This window comes from Gossypium arboreum, chromosome 5 (genome assembly GCF_025698485.1).
Source record: "Gossypium arboreum isolate Shixiya-1 chromosome 5, ASM2569848v2, whole genome shotgun sequence".
Taxonomy (NCBI): Eukaryota; Viridiplantae; Streptophyta; class Magnoliopsida; order Malvales; family Malvaceae; genus Gossypium; species Gossypium arboreum.
The window spans coordinates 3,270,163-3,294,398 of NC_069074.1; the positions used below are offsets into that span (position 1 = coordinate 3,270,163).

Sequence of the window (24,236 nt, forward strand, 5' to 3'; positions counted from 1 at the left end):
CTCAATTGGATATTTTTAAGAAATTCGATATTTTTAAATTTTAATTTTAAATTTAGACTAACCAAATATAATTAAACTTTGATAGTAAGAAAAGCCTCTATTATTGATGGTTGATACTTCCCTGTAGGGATACTTTCTTCGCACTCTCTTTATATATTTGTAATCATTGGATCGCATGTGGACCAGGAAGCTAAGCAGTCACTGCCAAGCAACACGCATTGCAAGGAAGGAGGAGGGGGTTACCTTTGTTTTTTTTGTTTGTTTTTATTTTTAATTTCCTTCAAAGGCACAAAAGGCTAGGCTCATCGTAAATCAAGGGAATTGGTGTCGCTTTTTATTACATCTCTCGTCTGTTTTTCTTACCTTCTCTGAACCTGCTTCTGTCTTTTCAACAACATCAAAATTTTAAAACATCTTTCAATTTGTCCCTGCATATACACGTTATAAATTAATTCAAACATTCACTCTACGTCTTTGGGTATTTAGATTTTTATATTAGAAAACCCAACAAAAATATTTACTTTCTTCTAGATGTTCTTTTTTACTACATAATGCTTGTTTCTTTCATTTCATAAAATGAATTTGTACTTGTTTTGTTGTGATAGGATAGAAATAGAACTTGTTATTTAGCAGTGTCGGTAGAAGGATTCTAGACATTCAGGTGAAAAGAATAGAAACCGAAAAAGGATTAAAAAGGTTTAAAGTGAGGAATATTGGGATTCATACTTAGTCAAATTCTTGTAATAGTTTTTAAATCTGCAGCAACAACTTTTATCATTTAAATCAGATTTCAAGGATATATCTACCTTTCATAATCGTGTATTCCTTGTTTTTAAAATTTGATGGAATAAAATTAAGTGCAATTATTCCAAATATTTCAATCTTATCAATAATAACATTTAATTAAAATTAGGTTTTCTAAATGCACGTAATCATAATATATAAAGTTTCTTTAAACTATCTTGCTAAAAATAAATATAGGTCATTGACTCACAAGTTGGATTTCATTTAGTTCACCTTAAAATATTATTATAGTGACTGATTATAATAAAACTTTCGTTAGGCACGTGTTAAGATCCTGTTAAATATTATAATTTATAACATTTTAAAATATATACTTGTTCATTACTTACATGTATTTGTATTTAATGAATGTATTTAGAGTAGATGTATTTAGTAGTTATACATGTACTTAATTAAGATACATGCTATATAAATAGTTATATGTAATACAAGAAAGAGAGGATGAAAGAAGACAAAATTTAATACAAGGTAAGTTCATTTCTTTCCTAAAAAGTTATTTCTGTTACACCTCCTTCCAACATACCCGTATTCTAAATACTTTTCTCTTACATTGAAGTCTTCTTCTACCTCCCTCACTTAGCAAAGATACTTTAACTTCATTTCTATGACTCTCCATACAACACCATGTGAACTATCCATAAAGCTCTCTATCTATTTTTACCCGCAACAATTTACCTTGTAAACAGCTCCCTACCTTTTCCCTCTTTTTTCCTCAATCTTCACCTACTGATATATATATATACACATACTATATGTTCGCCACGATCTTTTTTAAAATAATTTATAAAACTATAATCATAACTATCTAAAGAATAATTGATAGTAGCTGTCATGTTAATTGCCTAATAAGTATAGATTCTTGCTATTAAAAAACGATTCGCCTTTATCTTTAATTATGCAATTTTTCTTCAATTACAATGGATTATACAAAACTTTTTCTTTTAATTTCTTTAACTAAGAATTATAGGATGATTTAGTGATGCCCCCGATGCCCCCACAGTGTTGAGATTACTAATCAAATTAAGATAATGGCAATCAATTTGTATAGGATTCTCTCCAGTGAAAAAGCAAAGCAAAATTGAAGATGGCTCAAAGATAAGAAAGCTTTATTCGGTAATGGTGGCAAACATAATCCAAGTAAACTTAGGACCGCAAGGCCCCACGTTTGTCCCCAAAAGCAACCCAATATTATTCTCATATATCCAAATAAACATCATTCAACTTATTTCATGCTTCATGCCCTCCTTTTATGCAATTCCTTTCGCTATTTCCCATGCACCATGTTCATCTAACGAAAGCACAGAAAACACAGCTTGCACTATAGTTTTGTCTATCTTCCTTCTTCACTACGAGTTCCAATGGAGATCTTCCAGTGGCCACACTTGAATCTCCTCTTTTCTTCCATGTTAATCGTTGTGGTGTTAGCTGCTGATCCATATTCAGATGCTCTATTGAGCTTTAAATCCGAGATTATTGATACTTTTCACAATCTGGATGATTGGTTAGAGCCCAATAGTGGAAACCCTTCAGGGAAAGTTCATGCATGTTCTTGGTCAGGTGTTAAATGCGACAACAACTCCACAATTGTTATTGGTTTAAACCTTTCTACGAAGAAACTCGCAGGTAAGTTACCTGGGAAGCAATTCAGTGTGTTCACTGAGCTTGTTGAGCTCAACATCAGTCAAAACTCATTCTCTGGAGAAATTCCCGTTGAAATCTTCAACCTCACCAACTTAAGAAGCTTAGATATAAGCAGAAACAATTTTTCTGGCCATTTCCCAGGAGGTGTCACCGGTCTTCAAAGCCTGGTTGTTCTTGATGCTTTCAGTAATAGTTTCTCAGGTCCATTGCCTGTTGAGCTTTCCAAGCTTGAATTTCTTAAGGTTCTCAACTTAGCTGGGAGTTACTTCAGTGGACCAATCCCATCAGCATATGGGTTTTTCAAGAGACTTGAATTTCTTCACTTAGCTGGGAATTTTATCTCTGGAAATATTCCACCTGAATTGGGTAATCTCCAAACAGTGACACATATGGAGATAGGGTACAATTCTTACGAAGGGAACATCCCATGGCAATTGGGCAACATGCGTGAGCTTCAGTATCTTGATATTGCTGGTTCAAATCTCTCGGGATCAATCCCCAAGCAGCTCTCTAATCTCACCAAGCTTCAATCACTTTTTCTCTTCAGAAACCAGCTCACTGGATTGATTCCATGGGAGTTCAGCAGAATCTTGGCTCTCACCAATTTGGATCTCTCTGATAACTTCATTTCTGGGCCTATTCCTGAGAGCTTTGCTGACTTGAAGAATCTAAGACTGCTCAGTCTTATGTACAATGAAATGAATGGCACTGTCCCAGATGGCATAGCTGAACTTCCATCACTAGATACTTTGTTTATATGGAACAATTTCTTCACTGGTTCACTTCCAAGAAACTTGGGCAAGAACTCAAAACTTAGATGGTTGGATGTTTCAATCAACAGTTTCATTGGCAGCATTCCTCCCCATATCTGTGCAGGCGGTGAGCTATTTAAATTAATCATGTTTTCCAACAAGTTTACAGGCAATCTTTCACCTCTATCCAATTGTTCTTCGCTGGTTCGAATTCGACTCGAGGACAATTCATTCTCAGGTGAAATTCCTTTAACACTTAGCCATCTTCCTGATGTTTCATACATAGACCTTTCCAGGAACAAGTTTACTGCTGGAATTCCCTCTGATATTTCTCAAGCTTCAAAGCTTCAGTATTTCAATGTCTCTAACAATCCAGAACTAGGGGGAGTGATCCCTGAAGAAACATGGTCTTTGCCACTTCTTCAAAATTTCTCTGCGTCATCTTGTAACATCTCAGGGAATCTACCTCCTTTCAAATCATGCAAGTCCATGCTTGTTGTTGAACTGCAGAAAAATAATATGTCTGGAGTTGTCCCAAAGAGTGTTTCCCATTGCCAGGCACTTGAGATCATTAATTTAGCTAGCAACCAGTTAGATGGTCATATACCTGATGAACTTGCTAGTCTTCCTGCCCTAAGTGTTGCGGATTTGTCGCATAATAATTTCAGCGGTTCAATCCCTGCAGAGTTTGGGAAATCTACAAACTTATTACTTCTAAATGTGTCATACAATGATATTTCTGGTGCCATTCCCTCTGAAAAAGTGCTGCAATCAATGGGAAGAAGTGCATATGTTGGAAACCGGGAGCTGTGTGGAGCACCTCTTAGATCATGTTCAGCTTCAATGTCGATCTTTGGAAGCAAAGGCACTGGGAAACTAAGGTTAGTTCTTTTGCTCTCTGCGGGAGTAACCATACTCATTGCAGCATTGTTATTCTGGCTAGTTTATCTCCGCAAAGGAAACAAAGGCCAATGGAAAATGGAATCTTTTATTGGACTCCCACAGTTTACAGCAAATGATGTTTTGAGGAGTTTCAGCTCAGCCGATTCCATGGAAGAACTGCCACCGCTATATGCTGCAGTTTGCAAAGCAGTGCTACCTACTGGAATAACAGTTCTGGTGAAAAAGATAGAATGGGAGCCAAAAAGAATGAAGGTTGCCATAGAATTCATAACACAAATGGGAAATGCAAGGCATAGGAATTTGATCAGATTACTTGGTTTCTGCTACAACAACCATATGGCTTATATGTTGTACGATTACTTGCCTAATGGAAATTTGGCTGAGAAGGTAACAATGCCTAGAGATTGGTCAACCAAGTGCAGAATTATAACTGGGATTGCAAGAGGACTTTGCTTCCTTCACCATGACTGGAATCCTGCAATTTCTCATGGAGATTTGAACTCAAGTACCATAGTCTTTGACGATAATTTCGAACCCCGTTTAGCTGATTTTGGGTTCAAGTATCTGATAGAGTTGATCAAAGGTACAAGTTAACCATTTACTTTCCTTGGATTCATTTATTCAAAAACAACAATTTGAATTTCTTATTTGGAATTTGAAACAGGCCGGTCCAGTGAAGCTATCAAAGATGAACTATACATGGACATTTACAGGTTTGGGGAGATAATTCTGGAAATTCTAACTAATGGTAGGCTGACAAATGGTGGAGAAATCGTTCAAAGCAAACCGAAGGACGTTGTTTTGAGAGAAATTTATAGTGAAAATGAAGCAACTGATGATTCCACCAACTCATTGCAAGATGAAATAAAACAGGTTGTTGATGTTTCTTTGCTTTGCACCAGAAGCAGGCCAGCTGATAGGCCATCCATGAAAGATGCATTGAAGCTTCTTTCAGGGTTGAAAGGACAAGGTAAACAATAGTAAATACTTTTGAAGGAGAGTTTCAGCTTTCAATATTTGCTTCACATTTCAATGGAAGGAGGTGGACCTCAAAAGAAACATATTATTATATAAAAATAGTAAAATAATTTTCCTTTTTTGCCAATTATGTAGTAAATACATATTTTTGTATTTTGGTTTTGGTTGATCAGCTTGTTTATATCAACGAATATCTATAGTTATTTCCTGAACAATTGTCTTATATTACTAACTAATTTCTTTTTCTTTTCTTTTACTTTAGATTACATCATTTACGTGAATATAATTAGATATGAATGAAACTAACTAATAATGATTAATGTTACTTTAGTTTAAAATTTAACTTTTCGAGATGTCACCATTATACTCATCATTCCTAATGATACAAAGTTATAAACTACTTTCATGAACACCGATTTGTTGTAGAGAGTTTATTCTTAAAATATTGAATTCCAATTTGGCAAATTCAACAGCTACAGCACCAATATATATATTCTCCGAGATTTGTAGGTAACGCAGGCTGATTGAAAAACCATCTATAGGAACCGCTTGCTTTAACGTGGTAGCATTCATGACAGTAGTGAAGAAGAGTTTTGCTCCTTTTGTTTTATGATATTAACGAGTATTCAGATGCAGAAGATCCCATACTAGACAATTAACTTGTTGGGATCGATGCAAAGAAGATCCCATCTGCTTTCAGGGCAACCACGCGACTTATAGCAGCTAAGGGAACAACACGGAAGATTAAGGCGCCTGTCTGGACTGTGTTGGGGGACCATAAAAAAGGTGCCGTAAGGCAGTTGATGCAAGCCTCTCTTTTTTTCGTATGGGCCTTCATGGGTTTGAATTATATTCGGTAGTGACTAGCAAATTGGCTCAGAATGTTGTTTGATTTACTGTATCGAAATTAAATTGTTCATTAATTTTTGATAAATTATAAGAAGAATGTAAAGCCCTAGTAGTAATATGATTAGTGTGACTTGAACTCAGGCTACATCGGAGCAATGAACACTTTGACCATCAAGTCAACACACGGAGTTTAATTTGGTTAATTTTTAATAAAAAAAGTAAAATGCAATCTAACAACTAATATAAAAGCCTCTATGATATTTTTACCTAATTTGTCTATTCTAAGTGAGGCTAATAAGTCAATGATCAAGGTATATGTTCACTCAAACAATGTTGTTATATAAGGTTGTTTAACATTTGACCATCTAAGGATTCTTTTAAATGAATAATGCGTTTAAGTATAATGAACGTAAAAATAACTGCAGCGATAAAATTAGATAATATAATAATATTATAATATAAAATTTAAAAAAATTAAACGCAACATAATAAAAATAAACATCCGTCCAAATTAACTATTCAAAAAAATCTGAGTAAAGTGTTAAGTGCTCCTGGCTATCGCGTGGGCGATCCGGGTTTCATCCCAAAGATGATTAATTTTTTTAATTGTTTACTCTATCCTTCAAAATTTGCTGCGCTGGTTGGTACTTGGTAGGTGCCTGGATGCTGGAAAAATGCAAGTGTACGTCCAAGAAAAAACCCCTATAATGATGGGCAAAGCAAAGGCCCAAACAAAATATCTAAAGTTTAATATATTATGTACCCTTTTTTCTCTATTAAATTTCAATTTCAATTCTAATAGTAAGTTTAGCCGAGTGATGTATTTAGTTGTGATTAGTATAAGAATAATAGTGATAATAAGATTAAATATTATAGCGATACTATAATATGAGATAAAAAATAAGCTAAATGCACTGCATACAATCGTTTATTTAAACTCACCATAATATAATTTAATGATAAGCGAACTCAATTTAAACTCATTTCTTTATAAGCAACACCTTAACATTATTTTTTTCATTTCACATTTTGAAAGATATAATTCTTCATCTTTAGTAAGGTTCTTAAATTTGGTGTTTTAATCTCATTTTCATATTTAGTAAGGTGCTAATTAAGTAAAAGAATATAAGTAATTACATCATTCTAATTTTTTTAGGCAGGTACAGCTAATTGTTTGCTTTTTATGTCCATGTGAGGACACGCTCTAAATGGCAAATAATCTAATGCACCTATAAATATATAGATACTTTTCTAAATGCGTGGGATATTGACAGATAACAAATAACAACAGTTAAAATGTAAAATATCTCTTTAGCTCCTCGTAATTTTAATATTCAATAAATTAGTCTATCTAAAAATAATAATTTAATCTCTATCAATTTTAAAAGTGAAAATTAATGGAAATTACCACGATGTTAATGTTTTTCTTCAATTATTTTGATTGGTATGATAGTAATTTTAGTCATCAAAGAATGTGTAAATATCACAACTATTTTTTTATTTTTCTAGAATAAATACTAAATTGATAGAAAATATCAACGTCATGACAAATTATCCTTAGTTGCACACTTTTGAAATTGAGGGATTAAATTGCTCAGATTTTTTAGAAAGATCAAATTGCCCAATATCAATTTTGAGAAAGACCAAAGAAGTGTTTTTACCAAAAATATTATGTAATTTTCTCTTAAAAGACAACCCATAAGATTATTTTTTTTAAAATTTATCTCTGATAATAAACAGCTAGCATTAAAAATACACATCACTTGAAAGTTTTGATTTTTAAATTTTCATTTGTTTTTCTTTCAAAATATAATTATTTATAATAGATACTGTTATTTTTAAAATATATATATTTTCTTACCTACAAAGTGAGTGAGTGAGTTGAATTTCAGTTATATATCTCCTACTTTTAACTTTTCAAAATATAAACTTTTTACTGCATTGTGGCATATACGGAGTGAAGAAAAAAATGCGGATTTCAATTATAAAATTTTAAGAGAATTAAATGTAATTTTATAGTTGTATTAATGTAAAATTTTACATTTTCTTTAAAGTGTTGAATTATAAAAAATTTACTTCTTAAATGGATCAAAAATAAATTTTAAATTGGGCATGAAATACAATTTGATCATTGTATTGATTTAAAATTTAAACTTTTTAAAAGGGCTAAAGAGAAGAAAATATTTTGTGACCAATCTCTTATTAATCCCCTTAGTGTTACCTCTAAACATACTTATAAGAATTACCAAGTGTGTAGCCAAATATGTTAGGAACAATTATGGGGAAGACTTTGCCAAGATAGATCAATATGATATTGGATGCAAGATTAGACTTCAAGGTGATAAGGATGAGGAGAATAATCCACTTAAGATGTGATTTTTATGCACTAATGATATGGTAGAGTCTTGTGTGGACTTTTGGTAGTGCTCAATTGGTTAGCTAGAGTTTTGTCATCAGAGCAAGTTGGAGACAATGGATTAATATGCAATTATTGGCGGTTGATCAATATGATGCCTCTACAATTTCTAATATAGAGATTATTGCCAAATTGTACTCTATCCTATTAGGCTATTATTCAAGACAATCACTTTTCGGTTGTTTATAGTGATTTATTGTGATATGTAATCCATATCATATCTATTTACTAAACCACTTTTAGTTCCTATTAATGAAAAGTTTTGGTTGTCACTCATTGGCTTAAGTCAATGATGCTTTGCTTCGCTATCGTTTGTTATTCTCATTAGTCGTTGCTTGTTTCTATAAATGTCTCAAGTTTCAACAATAGTAATGTGAGATTCAGTGCTTTCTGAGTCTACATCCAACGATTAAGAGGAGTCTCTCTCATTTTCAACTCACAAATTTTTAAATCGATGATCTTGCTCAATTCAACATGTCTAATTACTTGAGTCTCCGGTCGAATATGCCAATTGTTTGTGTTTAGGTTCTTAGTCTTAGAAATTTTTATTGATTCACAGTGGTTGAATCTATGAGCGTGGAACAACCAACCACCATCATTTGTATTTCCTCTCGTTTTGTTTTAATGTCAAACTCTAACTATTTTCTTTTTTAAAAGCGAGAGGACAAATCATCTTAATAATATATATTTTTTGTTGGCCGGTTTCAATCACGATTTAGTGCGATGTGGTAATTGTTGTGACACTCGAGTCTTGTTGTGCCTGGGTTTCTTTAAGTTCTTGGTGACTTATGGTCTATTGAGTTTCTATAAAAACTCAATTTGTTTGGGGTTCTTTTGCATCCGTTGTTTCAAGTAAGAGATGTTTCTACTACCACATGAGCAATGATTTGTATGGAAATTTGCTACATCATGATTCTTATTGATGGTTGAGAGTGTTGTTTGGCTGAAAGGATTGTGATAACATGCCGACGTCTTTAATTATTCCCGATTTAAATAAGGAGGCAAAATTCAAACAAAAAAAACTCGTTTTATTCCTCATAATTTGTAAGTTATTTTGCCTTTTAGCGCTATGTTTAGTTCTGGGCCGAAATTTTGAACTGCTTTCTCCGTTTTATATAACTAGATTTTTTACTTTGCTAGCCATTGTGTATACATGATGTCAAAGTTTATGGAAAAAAAAAAAAAAAACTGCTACTTATCTTATTTAATTAGTTTTTATTTTTAAGGTATCATATAATTATCCATAAAAATATTTAAAAGTAAAGTAACTTTAGGAGTTGTTTATATTACAAATTAACTTAAGTAATTAATTTTAGGTTAAATTTTGCTATTAATCCTCCTATTTTGTAAAAGTAATGGATTGAGTCCTAATACTTTAATTTGATCATTTTTAATTTTGTACTTTTCAAAATTTAAAATTGATGATAACTGCTAAATTGATTAAGTTAAGTTTTATTATTTCTAAAATTTAATGCACTAAATATATTATCACATGTGTAATGTCATGTAAACTTGTTATTTTCACATATTATTTACTAAAAATCCGTTAATAGATTAACAACTGTCATTTGAGTCGAGATTAAATTTTTAAATTTATGAGTTAGAATAATTCAATTAAAAATATAAATTAAATCTATAATTGTACAAAACAATAATTGAATTGAAACAAATAAATATAATGGTTATTATTTAATTTAGACTAAAATTTGAAAAGAAAAAAAAAAAAAAGACTAAAATTGGCTCAGACAGCGGAATTTAATATATTGTTTATTCATTTGTTTTTGAGAATAAAAGGAACTATTCTCAACTGTTTAATTTTGATTTTATTTATGAAATTTCGGATTTCCGAGTGAGAGACGAGATTCGGCAGTTCGACTCATTAATAAGCGAACAAATGTAATGATAAAAAATTGTTGGAAGAGGAGTTACTAGATTTGACTTTCCATTGACTGAGCACAATTCATAACAAGAAATCCTAGGAGACCGCTCTGCTTAGTAAACCGAAAGGGATTTCGACATCTATTTGTCCATTTGATCAAAGCAAACAAGAATCTTTTGTTCTTTTTGCTTAGCAGTTAAGACTTGGAAAATAAACAATTTTTACCAGCCTTCTCACCGCCGTGGCTATAATTCCCTCATTGATGCCGGACGGCGAATTGTCCACCGACGGGACCGAGCTGTCCATGGCCTCTAAAGTTAAAGCCTTTTCTACTCCGTCGCCGATCGTTGAAATCAGCCGAAAAGATGAACCTATAATGGAAAAGAAAGAGAAGGATCCACGAAAAATTGCTAGAAAGTTAGTCCCTCTTTCACTTCCCTATACATGTAAATATCTATGTTTATTTGCTCCGGTTTTTTTTCTTTATGCAATGTGGCTTTGCCTTGGTTCTCTTTATTTATTTATTTTATTTCTTTGCACGAGTTCAGTTAAATTAAAACGAGAGCTATCTGTTTGGCTTGAGGGAAGTGGGAAGATGGGGGAAGGGGGTTGGAGGGAAAACATGAAAAATAAAAAACCTTGTTAGATGTTTCTGTTTCAAAAACATCGAAAGCCAAATAAAAATAAAAATGCACTGTTTATTTGAAGTGCTGTTTCCGACAACCTGTGAGAAGCTTTTATATATTTAATTTAGTTTTTATATATTTAAAAATCACGTCGGGTTTTATGCTTTCATTTAAGGTATCAACTGGAGTTATGCAAGAAAGCCATGGAAGAGAACATAATTGTTTATTTGGAGACTGGTTGTGGGAAGACCCACATTGCAGTTCTGCTTATTTATGAGCTTGGCCATTTGATACGGAAACCTCAGAATAGGGTATGCATTTTTCTTGCTCCCACAGTGGCTCTTGTTCAGCAGGTGAGCTACTTTCTATAATTTTCTGCATTAATACTTGATTGTCGGGAATTATTGTTTATAATATTGTTTTGGCTAAGTTTGGGATTTAGGAACCAACTTGGATCATCATTCGTCAATTGTGGATTCTTTGCAGCAGTGGACCATGCATGGTTTTTAATGGAATTTGTTATTGTTTTGTAGCAAGCTCGGGTTATAGAAGATTCTCTTGATTTCAAGGTTGGGACTTATTGTGGTAACTGCAGACACTTGAAGAACCATCATGACTGGGAAATAGAGATCAAAGAATACGAGGTTATTATGTTCTTTGATTGACACAAGTTTAAATTTTATCCACGTGTTGTTCAACATCCTATGTTGTTCACATGTCGTTCGACATCCTATGTTGTCCACGTGTCATTCGACATCCTATGTTGAAAGCTTAATTATAAAGAGATATGTCTTACGAAGTTTACCAATTTTAATTTATTACACTTGACCAAATATGTTATTGGTTTTTCTTCCTCCATCCCCCCTCCCCCTTATAGAAGATTTTTAATTAGGATTATGGACCCTTGAGGCTTTCATCATCCTTGCCTTATATTTCTATTCATGTTGAATTTTTTGTACAGGTTCTTGTTATGACTCCCCAAATACTACTTCGTAGCTTGTATCACTGCTTCATCAGGATGGACTTAATCGCTCTTCTGATATTTGATGAGTGTCATCATGCTCAAATTAAAAGCAACCATCCTTATGCAGAAATCATGAAAGTAAAGTGCTACATGAAGTCACATTTGTATTCTCAATGATAAATTTATATTAGTCTTTATCAGTTGATGTATTTTGATTCTGTAGATTACTTGACAATCATGTAGGTTTTTTATGATAAAGCTACTGCATCAATGCTTCCTCGTATATTTGGAATGACAGCGTCTCCCGTTGTTGGTAAAGGTAATTAAAAATTGCATTTCTTTTGAAACAAAAGTCTGAATTATTACATGGATCAGCCATCTCCTTTTCAATTCCTCTCGGTACAAAAACTTTTCCCTTTGGAAGTATGAGAAATTAAAGGTGTTATGAAATGTGTTGTGTGTAAAGGCGGAATCAATCAAGAAAATAAATTCGAATGCCTACTTTTTTTTTATGGAAAATGTGTTCGGTGAATGAAAACAAATGTTCTTTTCTAAAAATGTTCGTGAAATATGTTTGATATTACTAAACATTTAAAAATGAGAGGAAAGGTTAAAGAAATAAATAAAATATCCAATGATATTATTCTTGATTTCAAATTTCTCAACTTTTTCTTTTGTAATTTCATAAGCTTTTGATAAAGAGATTTGAGTAGACAGGAACAAGAGATTGTAAATAGTTCAAGATGCCTCTAGAGACAAAAAAGGAAAAAGAAAGCAGTTAAGGGAATAATTACTGCTAATGGCTTCTAGTTATAAGTATTAACATATATTATTAATTAATGGCTTCAAATAGTGTTTAATTATGAGTCAACTTAACTTGCAAAGTGCCAAGCAAAGAAGTAATGGACATCCCGTGTTTTCAAAATTGAAAAGGTGTCTTTTTTTTGGTTGTTTATTCTCATATTTGAACCCATTTTCATTATTGTTTTCTAAAAACTTGTTTCCATTTTCAATTATGCTACGCTTTTCAGTTTATATGATACAAATGTTTTGGATGATATTGCATCTTGGAGTGCTCTTCAATGATATATTTTCCTCTTTAACCGATAGGCTGTTTTAGTTATTAGTTGTTATCTCATCTTTTGATAGCTACTTCTTTGATTACCTTATCTTACGCATTCAGATGCTTCCAGTCAAGTAAATTTACCTAAAAGCATCAACAGCCTCGAAAACTTGCTTGATGCTAAGGTGAGTCTTCGAAACTTTCACTTTGTGAAATCTGGTTTGGTGCAGTCTCTTGTTTTCCTTGTAAAAACTAATTATGGTTGAAGATAGGGAGCTAAGTTCAATCTTAATTCCTACATGATGAATAAAACTCCTAAACAGCATTTCATGTATGTCATGGGAAGATGTTTGGTGCCTAAACGCTTCCTTGTTAAATTAGAATAAATGTAGCTTATGAAGATACTATTCTTAGTTTATGTAGCTGGGTTTTTGTAATGCTGTTTGAAAATGCTATGCCTACTTGTGTTTGTTAGCCTGAATTGAGGACTCTGGTTCAGTCAACTTTTTCCAGACTTTCATAAGCTGGAGTAGTGGCAGGTCATAGTTCATCTTGATTTAGTGAGTCAACAAGGACAAGAAGATCTATTTGGCTTTCTGCCTTCTCACTTGAGTGCAACTGATCCCTATTTACTTGATCTCACTAACATACATGTTTAGCTATAGGAGAACTGTCCCGTTTGGTGGACAAATGTGTTTGGTCCTCTTCATAATTTCTCTAATCAGTCTTCCAGTAGAACTGCTTAGGTTGAAGTACAGAAATATCTCACCTTGAGTCATTGTGGTCAGTAATGTTACTATAACTGTTTTAAGGATTCAAGCAACCACTGTAATTTTGGCCAGGTGGAGTAATGTTTATTGTTGTCATATCATCGTAATCATTTTCTTTCTCTTCCTCTTCCCCTTGCTCTGTGTGACTGTTCTACCATATATCTTTGGAGATGCAAAAACCAAAGTTTCCTTTTCAGTGAGGAATGTTTCCATAAACTAGACTTTTTAGTTATAATCAAAATTGGGGGATTCTTTTCTTAAACCAATTTCTGTTCTGATATAGATGCTCAGAGTAGTCAATTTTATAATATTTCACATGCCGCAAATTGTAGGTATATTCAGTTGGAGATAAGGAGGAATTGGAAAGCTTTGTAGCATCTCCTGTGGTTAGAGTATATGATTATGGTCCTGTCAATTTTGGTTCTTCTTGTTCCACCATGATCTATTGTAGTAAACTTGAGGAGATTAAGCGCCAGGTGTGTTTCAGTGACACATTTGCACTCTCTTGATTATCTTGGAAGAAGCTGTATTTATTTATTCATTTATTTATTCTGTTTCTTTATGGCAAGAGCAGTGCATACCTCTTGTCAGGAAGAATGGTGATATTCAATCTGCCAGGAACACAAAAAAGCTGCTCAACAGAATGCATGATAATATAATCTTTTGCTTGGAAAATCTGGGCATTTGGGGAGCATTGCAAGTAAGATCTTGTGAAAACAATTGAATTTCTTGGTTCTGTTAATTTGCAGTTGAGAGCCTTTCCCTTGCAATTAAATAATCTGCTATTAGTGTTACTTTGATTCTTATTTCATATTCTGCAACTTTTTTCTATTTATCTGAATTATATTCACAACCTCTGTACTCTGGCAAAATCATGTTGGAGAATACCTAATAGAGCATAACATTAGATTCACATGCTATTTAATAAGGCTTTATTTTTGTAAGGTTTTTTTTAATTCATAGGTCATTACTTGCTACTTTTTTTTGTGCACTGCCAATAAGCAGTGACTACTTATTTTTTATTCTTTCATTTAATTTGTATCAGTTCTAGCTTGTTGCAGATTTGCAGGTAGTTGCTGATTAAAGTATCCAAGGAAATTCTGATTTATTTCCACCTTCTGCATTTTGTAGGCTTGCCGACTTCTTTTAACTGGTAATAACTCTGAGAGGAATGAATTGATAGAAGATGAAGGGATTTTAAGTGACGACTCTGTATGTGATCGATATCTTGTTCATGCTGCTGATGTTTTTGCTTCAGATTGTACGAGAGGTATAATCTTTTTAGGCCTTTTAAATTCTAGCTTCAACTTCGTTGTAGCTATTGTTTGGTTTCTTGGTGGCTCTATACCCAATTATGTGTTCGTCAAAGATCAGTTATGCAGGAGAGATATGGGATCGGTGTAGGGACTTTTTAGTAGTAGCTTCAACTTAATTCTGCCTTCTGTCTCTGTTAATTGATGGTCACATTACGATTTGCTACACCATTGTAATTTGTATGTATTAAACTTCTAGTAATCAGTGGGTTTTTTTTTTTTTTTTTTTGGGTAAATGAAGATTCTTAGATTTTTGAATTTATATTCTCTGCTTATTGTTTCAGTCAACTTGAGTAAGAATCTGAGCTATTAGTCTTTGTTGCTGATATTGTAGATGGATCTGCAAACGATTTATCTGATGTAGAGATTTTGAAGGAACCATTTTTCTCGAAAAAGCTGCTACGTCTTGTTGGAATTCTTTCCACCTTCAGGTTTGTATTCAAGCATGTATAGTGGTTTTTGGTTATTTGATAGATATATTGCATGGAAACTCTATCAGACCATTTCAATGGTTATAGTACTTGGTAAACAAAACTTCTTTATTTGCATATTATGAATTATGTAGTTCTTGCAACACTAGGAGGCAAGAGAAGGGACTTAATGCATGAGGGCGATGTACTGATGTTAATTCATTTTAACTATGTTGACACGTCTCATTTTTTTCTATCTGGTTGCTTTCAAACAAACTCTACTGCTGCATTTTTTCATGCCTTTAAGCATTTTGCTTTTCTCATTATTTAACTAACAAGGTGTATCATACACATATTTCTCTCACAAACTTCTATAATTACTGTTACAGGTTACAGCCAAATATGAAATGCATAATTTTTGTGAATAGGATTGTTACTGCAAGATCCTTGTCATACATACTGCAAAACCTTAAGTTCCTATTATTTTGGAAGTGCCATTTTCTTGTGGGAGTCCACTCTGGACTTAAAAGTATGTCAAGGAAGACAATGAAAAACATTCTTGAGAAGTTCAGAACAGGAGAGGTAACCCTTCTGCTAGTGTTAATATTCCTTGGTCGCCCAGCTCCTTCCAATTCGTGAATTTTTTAATATTCCTTGGTCGCCCAGCTCCTTCCAATTCGTGAATTTTTTAACATTCCTTGGTCGCCCAGCTCCTTCCAATTCGTGAATTTGCACATCATTCAATTGTTACTTTTATTTCTGCATTTTAGCAGACTAGCTCAGTTTATGCTTTAGGCACAATGTGGGCAGATTTTGTGTTTTTTGACATCCACATATCGTTTCAATAAATGTTTGCCTAAGGAAGTGCATTTCCTAATGTCTAGAAGTTATTATGAGACAGAAGCTCATTCATTCAGTCTTTGTTCTTGTAATTTGAGCCTCTAGTTCTAGTTGGTTGTAGCTTATGTGATGTTTGGAGGATAATGGTAACAATTAGGAAAACCTTGTGTAAGTATTGTTAAGGGTTCTGTGTTGGTTGAATTAATTTATTCCAATGTTTAAAAAACTGGACTAGAAGTCAAACCAGTGAGACCTCCGTTTATTGGTTCAACTGGGCAGACTGGTTGAACTTCTTGTTGTGCTAAATAATTATTGAATATAGTAAATATCTAATAAAACTGATTTAATGTTGATTCAAGGGAATAAAGGTTCAAATCTCATCACATACAATAAAGTTTAGAAAAGTCGAACATCTCTTTTTACATTTTTTACTAGTTAAATGGGTTTTATATACTGGACCAGACAGGCAATTGGTTCCTGGTTCAACCAGTTTGCCTGGCAGGTCTGTCTGGTTTTTTTACACTAATTTATTTTTGATTCCTTGAATACTGACTTGGCAGTTGAATCTTTTGATTGCAACTAAAGTCGGTGAAGAAGGACTTGACATTCAGACATGCTGCCTTGTGATACGTTTTGACCTTCCAGAAACTGTTGCGAGCTTTATCCAATCAAGAGGACGTGCAAGAATGCCTCTCTCTGAGTATGCATTTCTGGTGAACAGGTGCTATTCATAAAAGTATATGCTATTTGAAGGTCTGTCAATTTGGTTCTCTTTCTGTAATTGGGAAAAAATAAGATCTCTTTCTCTTAACTTTGCAGTGGGAACGAGAAGGAACTAGATTTGATTAAAAATTTTAAGAAAGATGAAGATCGTATGAATGTGGAAATTTCTTTCAGAACATCTACTGAGGTTTCTATTGGTCTTGAGGAGAGAATCTATACGGTTGATTCATCTGGTGCTTCCATCAGTTCAGGATATAGTATCTCTCTACTTCATCATTACTGCTCAAAACTGCCCCATGATGAGTATGCCTTACTTTTTCGTTCTTACCTGCTTTTGAACTTATAATGTCACTATATATGTTTCTTGTGGAAATTCATTTACTAATTTAGATTATCCACGTGAATATAATTTTCAGGTACTTTTTCCCCAAGCCAAGCTTTTATTATTTTGAAGATTCAGGAGGAACAATCTGCAATATAATATTACCTTCTAATGCTCCAATAAATCAAATTGCCAGTACACCTCAATCTTCAGTTAATGCTGCCAAAAAGGATGCTTGTCTAAAAGCAATTGAAGAATTGCATAAATTGGGAGCCTTGACTGACCATCTCTTGCCACTGCAAAACAGTGTTCTTGAGGAGGAAACATTGCTGGTGTCTTCTGATTCTGGGAGCTCTGAAGGTTGATGCAGAGCAACTTTGTTGTCTTATTCTTTTCCTCTTCTTTTTGGTTGGGTGGCTGGTATAGAAATAATCACTTTTGCTTGTCTTTAATCTCAGCAAAATTTGATTCTGTTTTTCAGCAGATGAGGATTCACGAGGTGAACTACATGAAATGCTTGTTCCTGCTGTGCTTAAAGAATCATGGACTAACTTAGAGAACTGTGTCCTCCTTTATGCTTACTATATAAAATTTATTCCGAATCCTGAGGACAGGAGCTATAAAGAGTTTGCTCTCTTTGTCAAGTCTCCTCTCCCTAAGGAGGCTGAGAGAATGGAGCTGGATCTTCACCTATCTCGCCGTAGGTCGGTGATGACAAAGCTTACCCCATCAGGAGTTGCAGAATTTAAGAGAGAAGAGGTAACAATGTTTTGTTTCTGTCAGACTTTGTTCTAATTATCTTACTACCAAAACTCACTGTTTATCTGTGCATATGTATCCGTGCATATGCAGATCATGCAGGCACAGCATTTTCAAGAAATGTTCTTCAAGGTCATCCTTGATAGATCAGAACTCCTTTCTGAATTTGTTACTTTAGGAAATGTCTTTCTTTCATCAAGCTCCTCAACATTCTATTTACTGCTTCCTGTTATTCTCTCCAATTGTGAGAATAAAGTGACAGTGGATTGGGGGATTGTGCAAAGATGTTTGTCGTCTCCACTTTTTAAGCCTCCTGTTGCAGCTGCAAAGATTGAAAATTTCCCTTCAGATGTTTGCTTGCACCTTGTAAATGGTTGTAGGAGTATAAGAGACATTGAGAATAGTTTGGTGTATGCCACACACAAGAGGGCCTTTTACTTTATTACTAGCATCGTTGGTGAAAAAAATGGTTACAGCCCATATAGAGATTCAGGCACTTTAAATCACTTGGAGCACTTAAACATGTTGGTAGCTCCACTCTTGATTCACAACTGTTATTAACGTTATCAGAATAGCTTATGGAGAGGTTATGCTCACCAAGTTGTTTAGATTAGGTTTTTATCTAGTATTCAATTGATAAAGTGTTAACTTGAATGTTGTCAATCAGGTCTGGCATTCATCTTAAGTACCCTGAACAACCTCTTCTGCATGCAAAACCTCTTTTTAAGTTGCACAATTTACTCCACAACCGAAAGCCGGAAGATTCAGGTAGCTTCTCGTTTGCTTTGCTTTCATTCTTGTCATTGTTCCCTTTTCGCTAGGTATGTTGCTTATTATACTGGATAATTTGTGTTCAAGATATGATATTGCTACCATCTTCATGGGTATATTGCTATTTGTTTTGTCAGATTGCATTATTTTTTCATGATGGGAACAAGATTTATGGTTCATTATTGATAGATTAGTGCTACATTGCCTGTAATTGACATGAAATGCCTGATTTATAGTTAATTATTTGTTAATGATTGTCCTTTTCCGATTTTTCTTCTTCTTCATCAGAAAACACTAGAAAGCAAGAAATTACCAATTTGAAGTAGCCTAATATCCATGCAGCTTATTTTATGTGCAAGAGATATCTTGAACTGTATTCTTTTGGAAATGAGAAATTCTCAAGTTGGGCAATTGAATGAGACTATGAGTTCTCACATGGCATTGAAGATTGAGGATTAATCTTTCTTTTCCAATCCTAGACTTAAGGATTACTAGCTAGTAAGTAGAATCAGGCTATTGCAACAATAAAACGCTTTACAACCAGCCTTGCTGGCCATTCTTTAATCTGCTTCAGCACCTGGATTAATGGGGCTATTGGTTTTTGTCCGAATCTTCCCTGGATATATACTAGTATATCGTTAAAATGTTATTTTTAATACAACCTTTTTAGTATCAAAAGCTTGAGCCATTCTGGATCCCCCCTGCCCCCCAAAGGAAAAAAAGGTCCTTCTCATTTTCTCTATCAGTAAATCAAACAAAAGGGAAATATGTTTCGTTGATTTTCTCTGTCTTTTCATTTCTTAAGGCTGTTCTTTGTTGTAAACAGAATCAAATGAACTGGAAGAATACTTCATTGATTTGCCTCCTGAGCTTTGTCAGCTGAAAATAATAGGCTTCTCCAAAGAGATAGGGAGTTCGCTTTCTTTGTTACCATCAATTATGCATCGCCTGGAGAACTTGCTTGTGGCTATTGAACTGAAGCATGTTTTTTCTGCTTCATTTGCCGAGGGAGCTGAAGTTACAGCCCTTAGGGTAAGACCTCAGTCCACATGATATTATGAATAGTGCTTTTGGTTAAGTGTCTGTTAAGTTAATTACTGTGCTAGTCCAATCATTTAATCAAGAAATGCAAGCATCTCCATGAATGTTATCTATGACTAACAGTTTGAAATGGTGTTAGGTTCTAGAAGCTCTTACTACAGAGAAGTGTCAAGAGCGTTTTTCTCTTGAAAGGCTTGAATCACTTGGTGATTCCTTCCTCAAGTTTGCTGTGGCCCGCCATCTTTTTCTTTTACATGATGCACTCGATGAAGGGGAATTGACTAGGAGAAGGTCAAATGTTGTAAATAATTCTAATTTATTCAAGCTGGCAACAAGGCGAAATTTACAGGTTTGATTGTGTTTTAGAAAGTGATATTCTTATACAGAAGTTTTGACTTCTGTTATGAATAGCATAATTGTTATATTTTTGAGAAATTTTAGCTTTTGGTCAACATACTATTTCAAACATAGAACATTTTTTCGATTCCAGTCTGCCATTCTTCACTGCTAACAAATGTGAAGTAGTTGCATCAAATGCTAAGGTGCATGTTCATGTCACTCATCCAATATGGATAAATTATCTTAGACTTGTAGACATAGAAGATTATAGAAAAATGTGGTATTTACTAAAATGATTAAACTAAAAAACAATGTGTGTGGTTAGAACCCTCTTCTTGATTTTGGAATTGTTAGCATCAGCTGTTGAAGGAGTTTTGGGTGTACTCAAATGCTTTATGTTCATGCCACTTGGAATGGATGATTTGAACCTAAGAAGATTTAATATGTCTATGTCTATTTGGTGTTTTAAGATAAATAATTAATATTTACGGTTCTGTGTTTCCACTAAATTTCAGGTTTACATACGTGATCAACCTTTTGATCCTTATCAGTTCTTTCCCTTGGGCCATCCCTGCCCAGTAATTTGTACAAAAGAAACTAAAGGAACTGTTCATCCACAATCTAGTTGTCAAGTAGATCATGCAAAGAGTGAAGTCAGATGTAGTAGAAATCACCATTGGCTACAAAAGAAAACAATTTCTGATGTGGTTGAGGCTCTTGTAGGAGCATTTATAGTTGATAGGGGCTTCCAAGCGGCAACAGCATTTCTTAGATGGATAGGCATACGAGTGGACTTCCAAGGTTCTCAACTTAATAGTATTTGCGCTGCAAGCAAGAGATTTATGCCACTTTCCTCCCTATTGGATATTGGAGATCTTGAAAATTTATTGGGTTATCAGTTTCTTCATAAGGGTCTCCTCCTTCAGGCGATTGTGCATCCTTCTTTTAATAGGCATGGTGGAGGCTGCTACCAGGTATGCAATATGTCTGCTTTTCTACTTAAGGAAATCAGACTCTCTTTATGTTTTGTATTTTTCACCTGCCTTGTCAGTTTTATAACATTCTATTTTCTGATGTAACAATTAATAATACTTTGATACTTTTCCAGAGATTGGAGTTTCTTGGAGATGCTGTCTTGGATTATTTAATTACATCATATCTGTTTTCACTGTATCCAAAGTTGAAACCTGGTCAGTTGACTGATTTGAGATCAGTGTCAGTGAACAACAAGTCCTTTGCCAATGTTGCAGTGGACAGACGCTTACACAAATTTCTTATGTGTGACTCTTGTCACCTCAACGAGGCCATAGAAAAATATGTTGACTTCATCACATCATCACCAGACAGGGGATTATTTGAAGGGCCAAAATGTCCGAAGGTAAGAATTACTAGCTGTTGTATCTTATGCCCCCTCATGCATGCTGTCCTCTTTCCCCCCAAGATATAATGAATTTTAGCCATCTTTATATAATGCAAGTTACGAATGCAAAGCTTTATTCCTAACCTATGATCATTGGATTTTTTTTTTAAGTTAAAGTTTAAGTTAACGAGGTCTAGGTGGAATACAATATTCTAATTAAAGCTTGCAACTAAATTATATTCATGCTTATTGTCTTATTTGTTTAAGAGAATAAATATGCTGGATTATGATAAATTTAAAAAATAATTATGAGCATTAGGTAGAATGCAGTATAATAATCGAAGCAAATCTTTTTTGGAGCTGATTTAATTTTATGCTATTTTCTTGTTTGAGGACGAAGATGTGGGTGGCAGATTTTGATTCTTTCTTTAAGTTTGATTTATGGTGGAACTGATATTATGATAAAAGCAAATCTGTGTAAGAACACAATGCTACTGCACAATACCTTCAAGAAGGGTTTTTAATTTAATAGCTTTAATGTATTGATACAGGCTCTTGGTGACTTGGTAGAGTCTTGTTTTGGTGCTATTCTCCTTGATACAGGGTTCAACTTGAACCGTGTTTGGAAGATAATGTTATCCATTCTGGATCCAATCAAGAGCCTTTCAAGTGTGCAGCTCAATCCTATCAGGGAAGTACAGGAACTTTCCCAGTGTTATAACTGGGATTTGCAGTTTCTAGTTGCAAAAGTTGGTAGAAATTTTTCAGTGGATGCAAAGGTAAATGCAGGAGATGTTCCTCTATGTGTTTGTTCCAGCAACATCAATAGAAAAGAAGCTATCAGAACTACTGCACATCAACTATATGTAAAGTTAAAGGTAACAGGTGCCCTGCATACTTACCTATTCCCTCTTCTTGATGCCATTAAAACATGATGCTTTTTGAATATGTACTCATATTTGGTTCCTTGTAAAAGTTAATATCATTTATAGCCCAGTCTTAGTGTAGGTATATTCCAAACTTGTGAAGCTTGCCTTTTACTGCTGGTCGATAAATGATTGTGAATTTGGGACTTAACTTAATCCCTGTCTCTTCTTGTCTTTGAATGTACAGGCTCTAGGATATGCACCCAAATCAAAGTCCTTGGACGAAGTTTTGAAGGGAAGCCCCAAGAATGAAGCCAAGCTTATTGGATACGATGAAACACCCATTGATGTCACTGTTCCTGACATAATTGGATTTGAAAACATGAAATTGCAAGAATCTCTTGTGAATGATTTCAACCCCAAAACCCGTTCTAGTAAAAAGACAACTTCTAGCGGTGTATCTTGCATCTCGCCTGGTAGCAGACCTTTTGAAGTAAAAGCAGCAAGGGGTTCAGCCTCTGGTATTGAACCCAAAGGCACACCCCCCAATTGCTCCATTGTGGATCCTAGTTGTGGGATTGACTCGCCATCCAAAGGTAATTGATTCTTACACTTTTTGTGACTAGTCAGTGTGGAGCAATTATCTTATTTGTCTCTTAATTTCTCAGGTGAATCACATAGTCGTACTGCTAGATCACAGTTATACGAAATCTGTACTATCAATTGCTGGAAACCCCCTTTGTTTGAATGTTGCAAAGAGGAAGGACCAAGTCATTTGAGATCGTAAGTACACGATGCATATATACTAGAAAAGACAGCTGAAAAGTCTTCATTAGGACAGTTCGAAAAATCGGAACTTCAAACTACTTCCCTCTTACTTGAATAATTTTACTCAAATCCTATATATTCAAAATCTTTTGCAGATTCACTTACAGGGTAATAGTTGAAATCGAAGAAGCTCCAGATATGATATTGGAGTGCTTCAGCAGTCCTCGGACCACAAAGAAGGCAGCAGCCGAGCATGCAGCGGAAGGTGCGCTCTGGTATTTAAAACATGAAGGATACTTACAATAAGTCAACTTAACCGACTGAACCTCATTGCTAGACATAATGGAGATCAAGGTTTGAATTTAGTCATTTTGCTACCTCAGTTCAATGGCTCTAATCTCTCTCTTCATCCCCTATTTAATGAACTTAAAACCTGCATTTTCTCTAAAAATCGAATAAAGATGATTTAACAACAAAATTAAAATTTTGCTTCGAACTTGTTAACGTGGCATTTTTGGTATGTCCATGTATCCAACAGGGAACCCAATTTAATTCAATCCATGTATCTGGTGCTGTGTCATGAAAGTGTAAAGATTAAATTTATTAAGCTCGAGATAGAGGATTAAAGCTATTCAATTGAGACAATAAGATGATCGAATTTAGATTTCAAACTCAAATATGTTTGATGATGTCTATATTGATGGCTGTTAACTAAACTCGAACAATATCAAAATTTGATGTTGTCTTTTTTTCTTTTTCCTTTTCTTGGGCGTTTGTTAACTAAAACAAACTCGGACAAAGAAATTTGGATAATATGCATTTTAAGACACGTGGACAAAACTTGTTTGGTTTATTAGACAAAACTTCGATAATCTAAAAGTTAAAATTTTAATGTATCGATTTCAATCACACATCTACAAATTAAAAAAAAAAAAAGAAACATTATACAATCTAATATAAAAATATATTTTGATGCAAAATTATCAGCTTCGCCAGTGTCGTTCTCAATGGTGGCATCTCAAATCTAACATGATTCTAACATAGAATGATAACTGCTGATATGGGAAAAAATTAATTTA

The 24,236-nt window shown here is 34.0% G+C and overlaps 2 protein-coding genes across 4 annotated transcripts; both read left to right on the top strand.

Moving 5' to 3' along the window:
* The first annotated feature begins 1,770 nt into the window (after positions 1-1,770).
* LOC108474142 (leucine-rich repeat receptor-like protein kinase TDR) lies at positions 1,771-5,293 on the top strand. Its single transcript, XM_017776063.2, has 2 exons — positions 1,771-4,683; positions 4,765-5,293. Exons 1-2 carry the CDS (start codon positions 2,163-2,165, stop codon positions 5,079-5,081), a joined length of 2,838 nt encoding a protein of 945 aa, XP_017631552.1. The 5' UTR covers positions 1,771-2,162; the 3' UTR covers positions 5,082-5,293.
* A 4,831-nt stretch (positions 5,294-10,124) lies between these two features.
* On the top strand, positions 10,125-23,834 carry LOC108473865 (dicer-like protein 4). 3 transcript variants are annotated; one of them, XM_017775659.2, is made up of 25 exons: positions 10,125-10,639; positions 11,024-11,201; positions 11,382-11,492; positions 11,810-11,950; positions 12,056-12,131; positions 12,996-13,060; positions 13,978-14,121; positions 14,220-14,345; positions 14,777-14,915; positions 15,293-15,389; positions 15,758-15,950; positions 16,769-16,929; positions 17,028-17,234; positions 17,348-17,613; positions 17,735-18,012; positions 18,106-18,536; positions 18,680-18,780; positions 19,610-19,815; positions 19,964-20,173; positions 20,679-21,137; positions 21,272-21,541; positions 22,075-22,401; positions 22,637-22,985; positions 23,058-23,172; positions 23,313-23,834. In XM_017775659.2, the coding sequence occupies exons 1-25, from the start codon at positions 10,485-10,487 to the stop codon at positions 23,461-23,463; spliced, it is 4,956 nt and encodes a 1,651-aa protein (XP_017631148.1). In that variant the 5' UTR covers positions 10,125-10,484; the 3' UTR covers positions 23,464-23,834. The 3 variants fall into 3 exon arrangements, with proteins under 3 accessions (XP_017631148.1, XP_017631150.1, XP_017631151.1); XM_017775661.2 differs by having other exon boundaries at positions 17,738-18,012; XM_017775662.2 differs by lacking the exons at positions 22,637-22,985; positions 23,058-23,172; positions 23,313-23,834 and having other exon boundaries at positions 22,127-22,230.
* Positions 23,835-24,236: the final 402 nt, after the last annotated feature.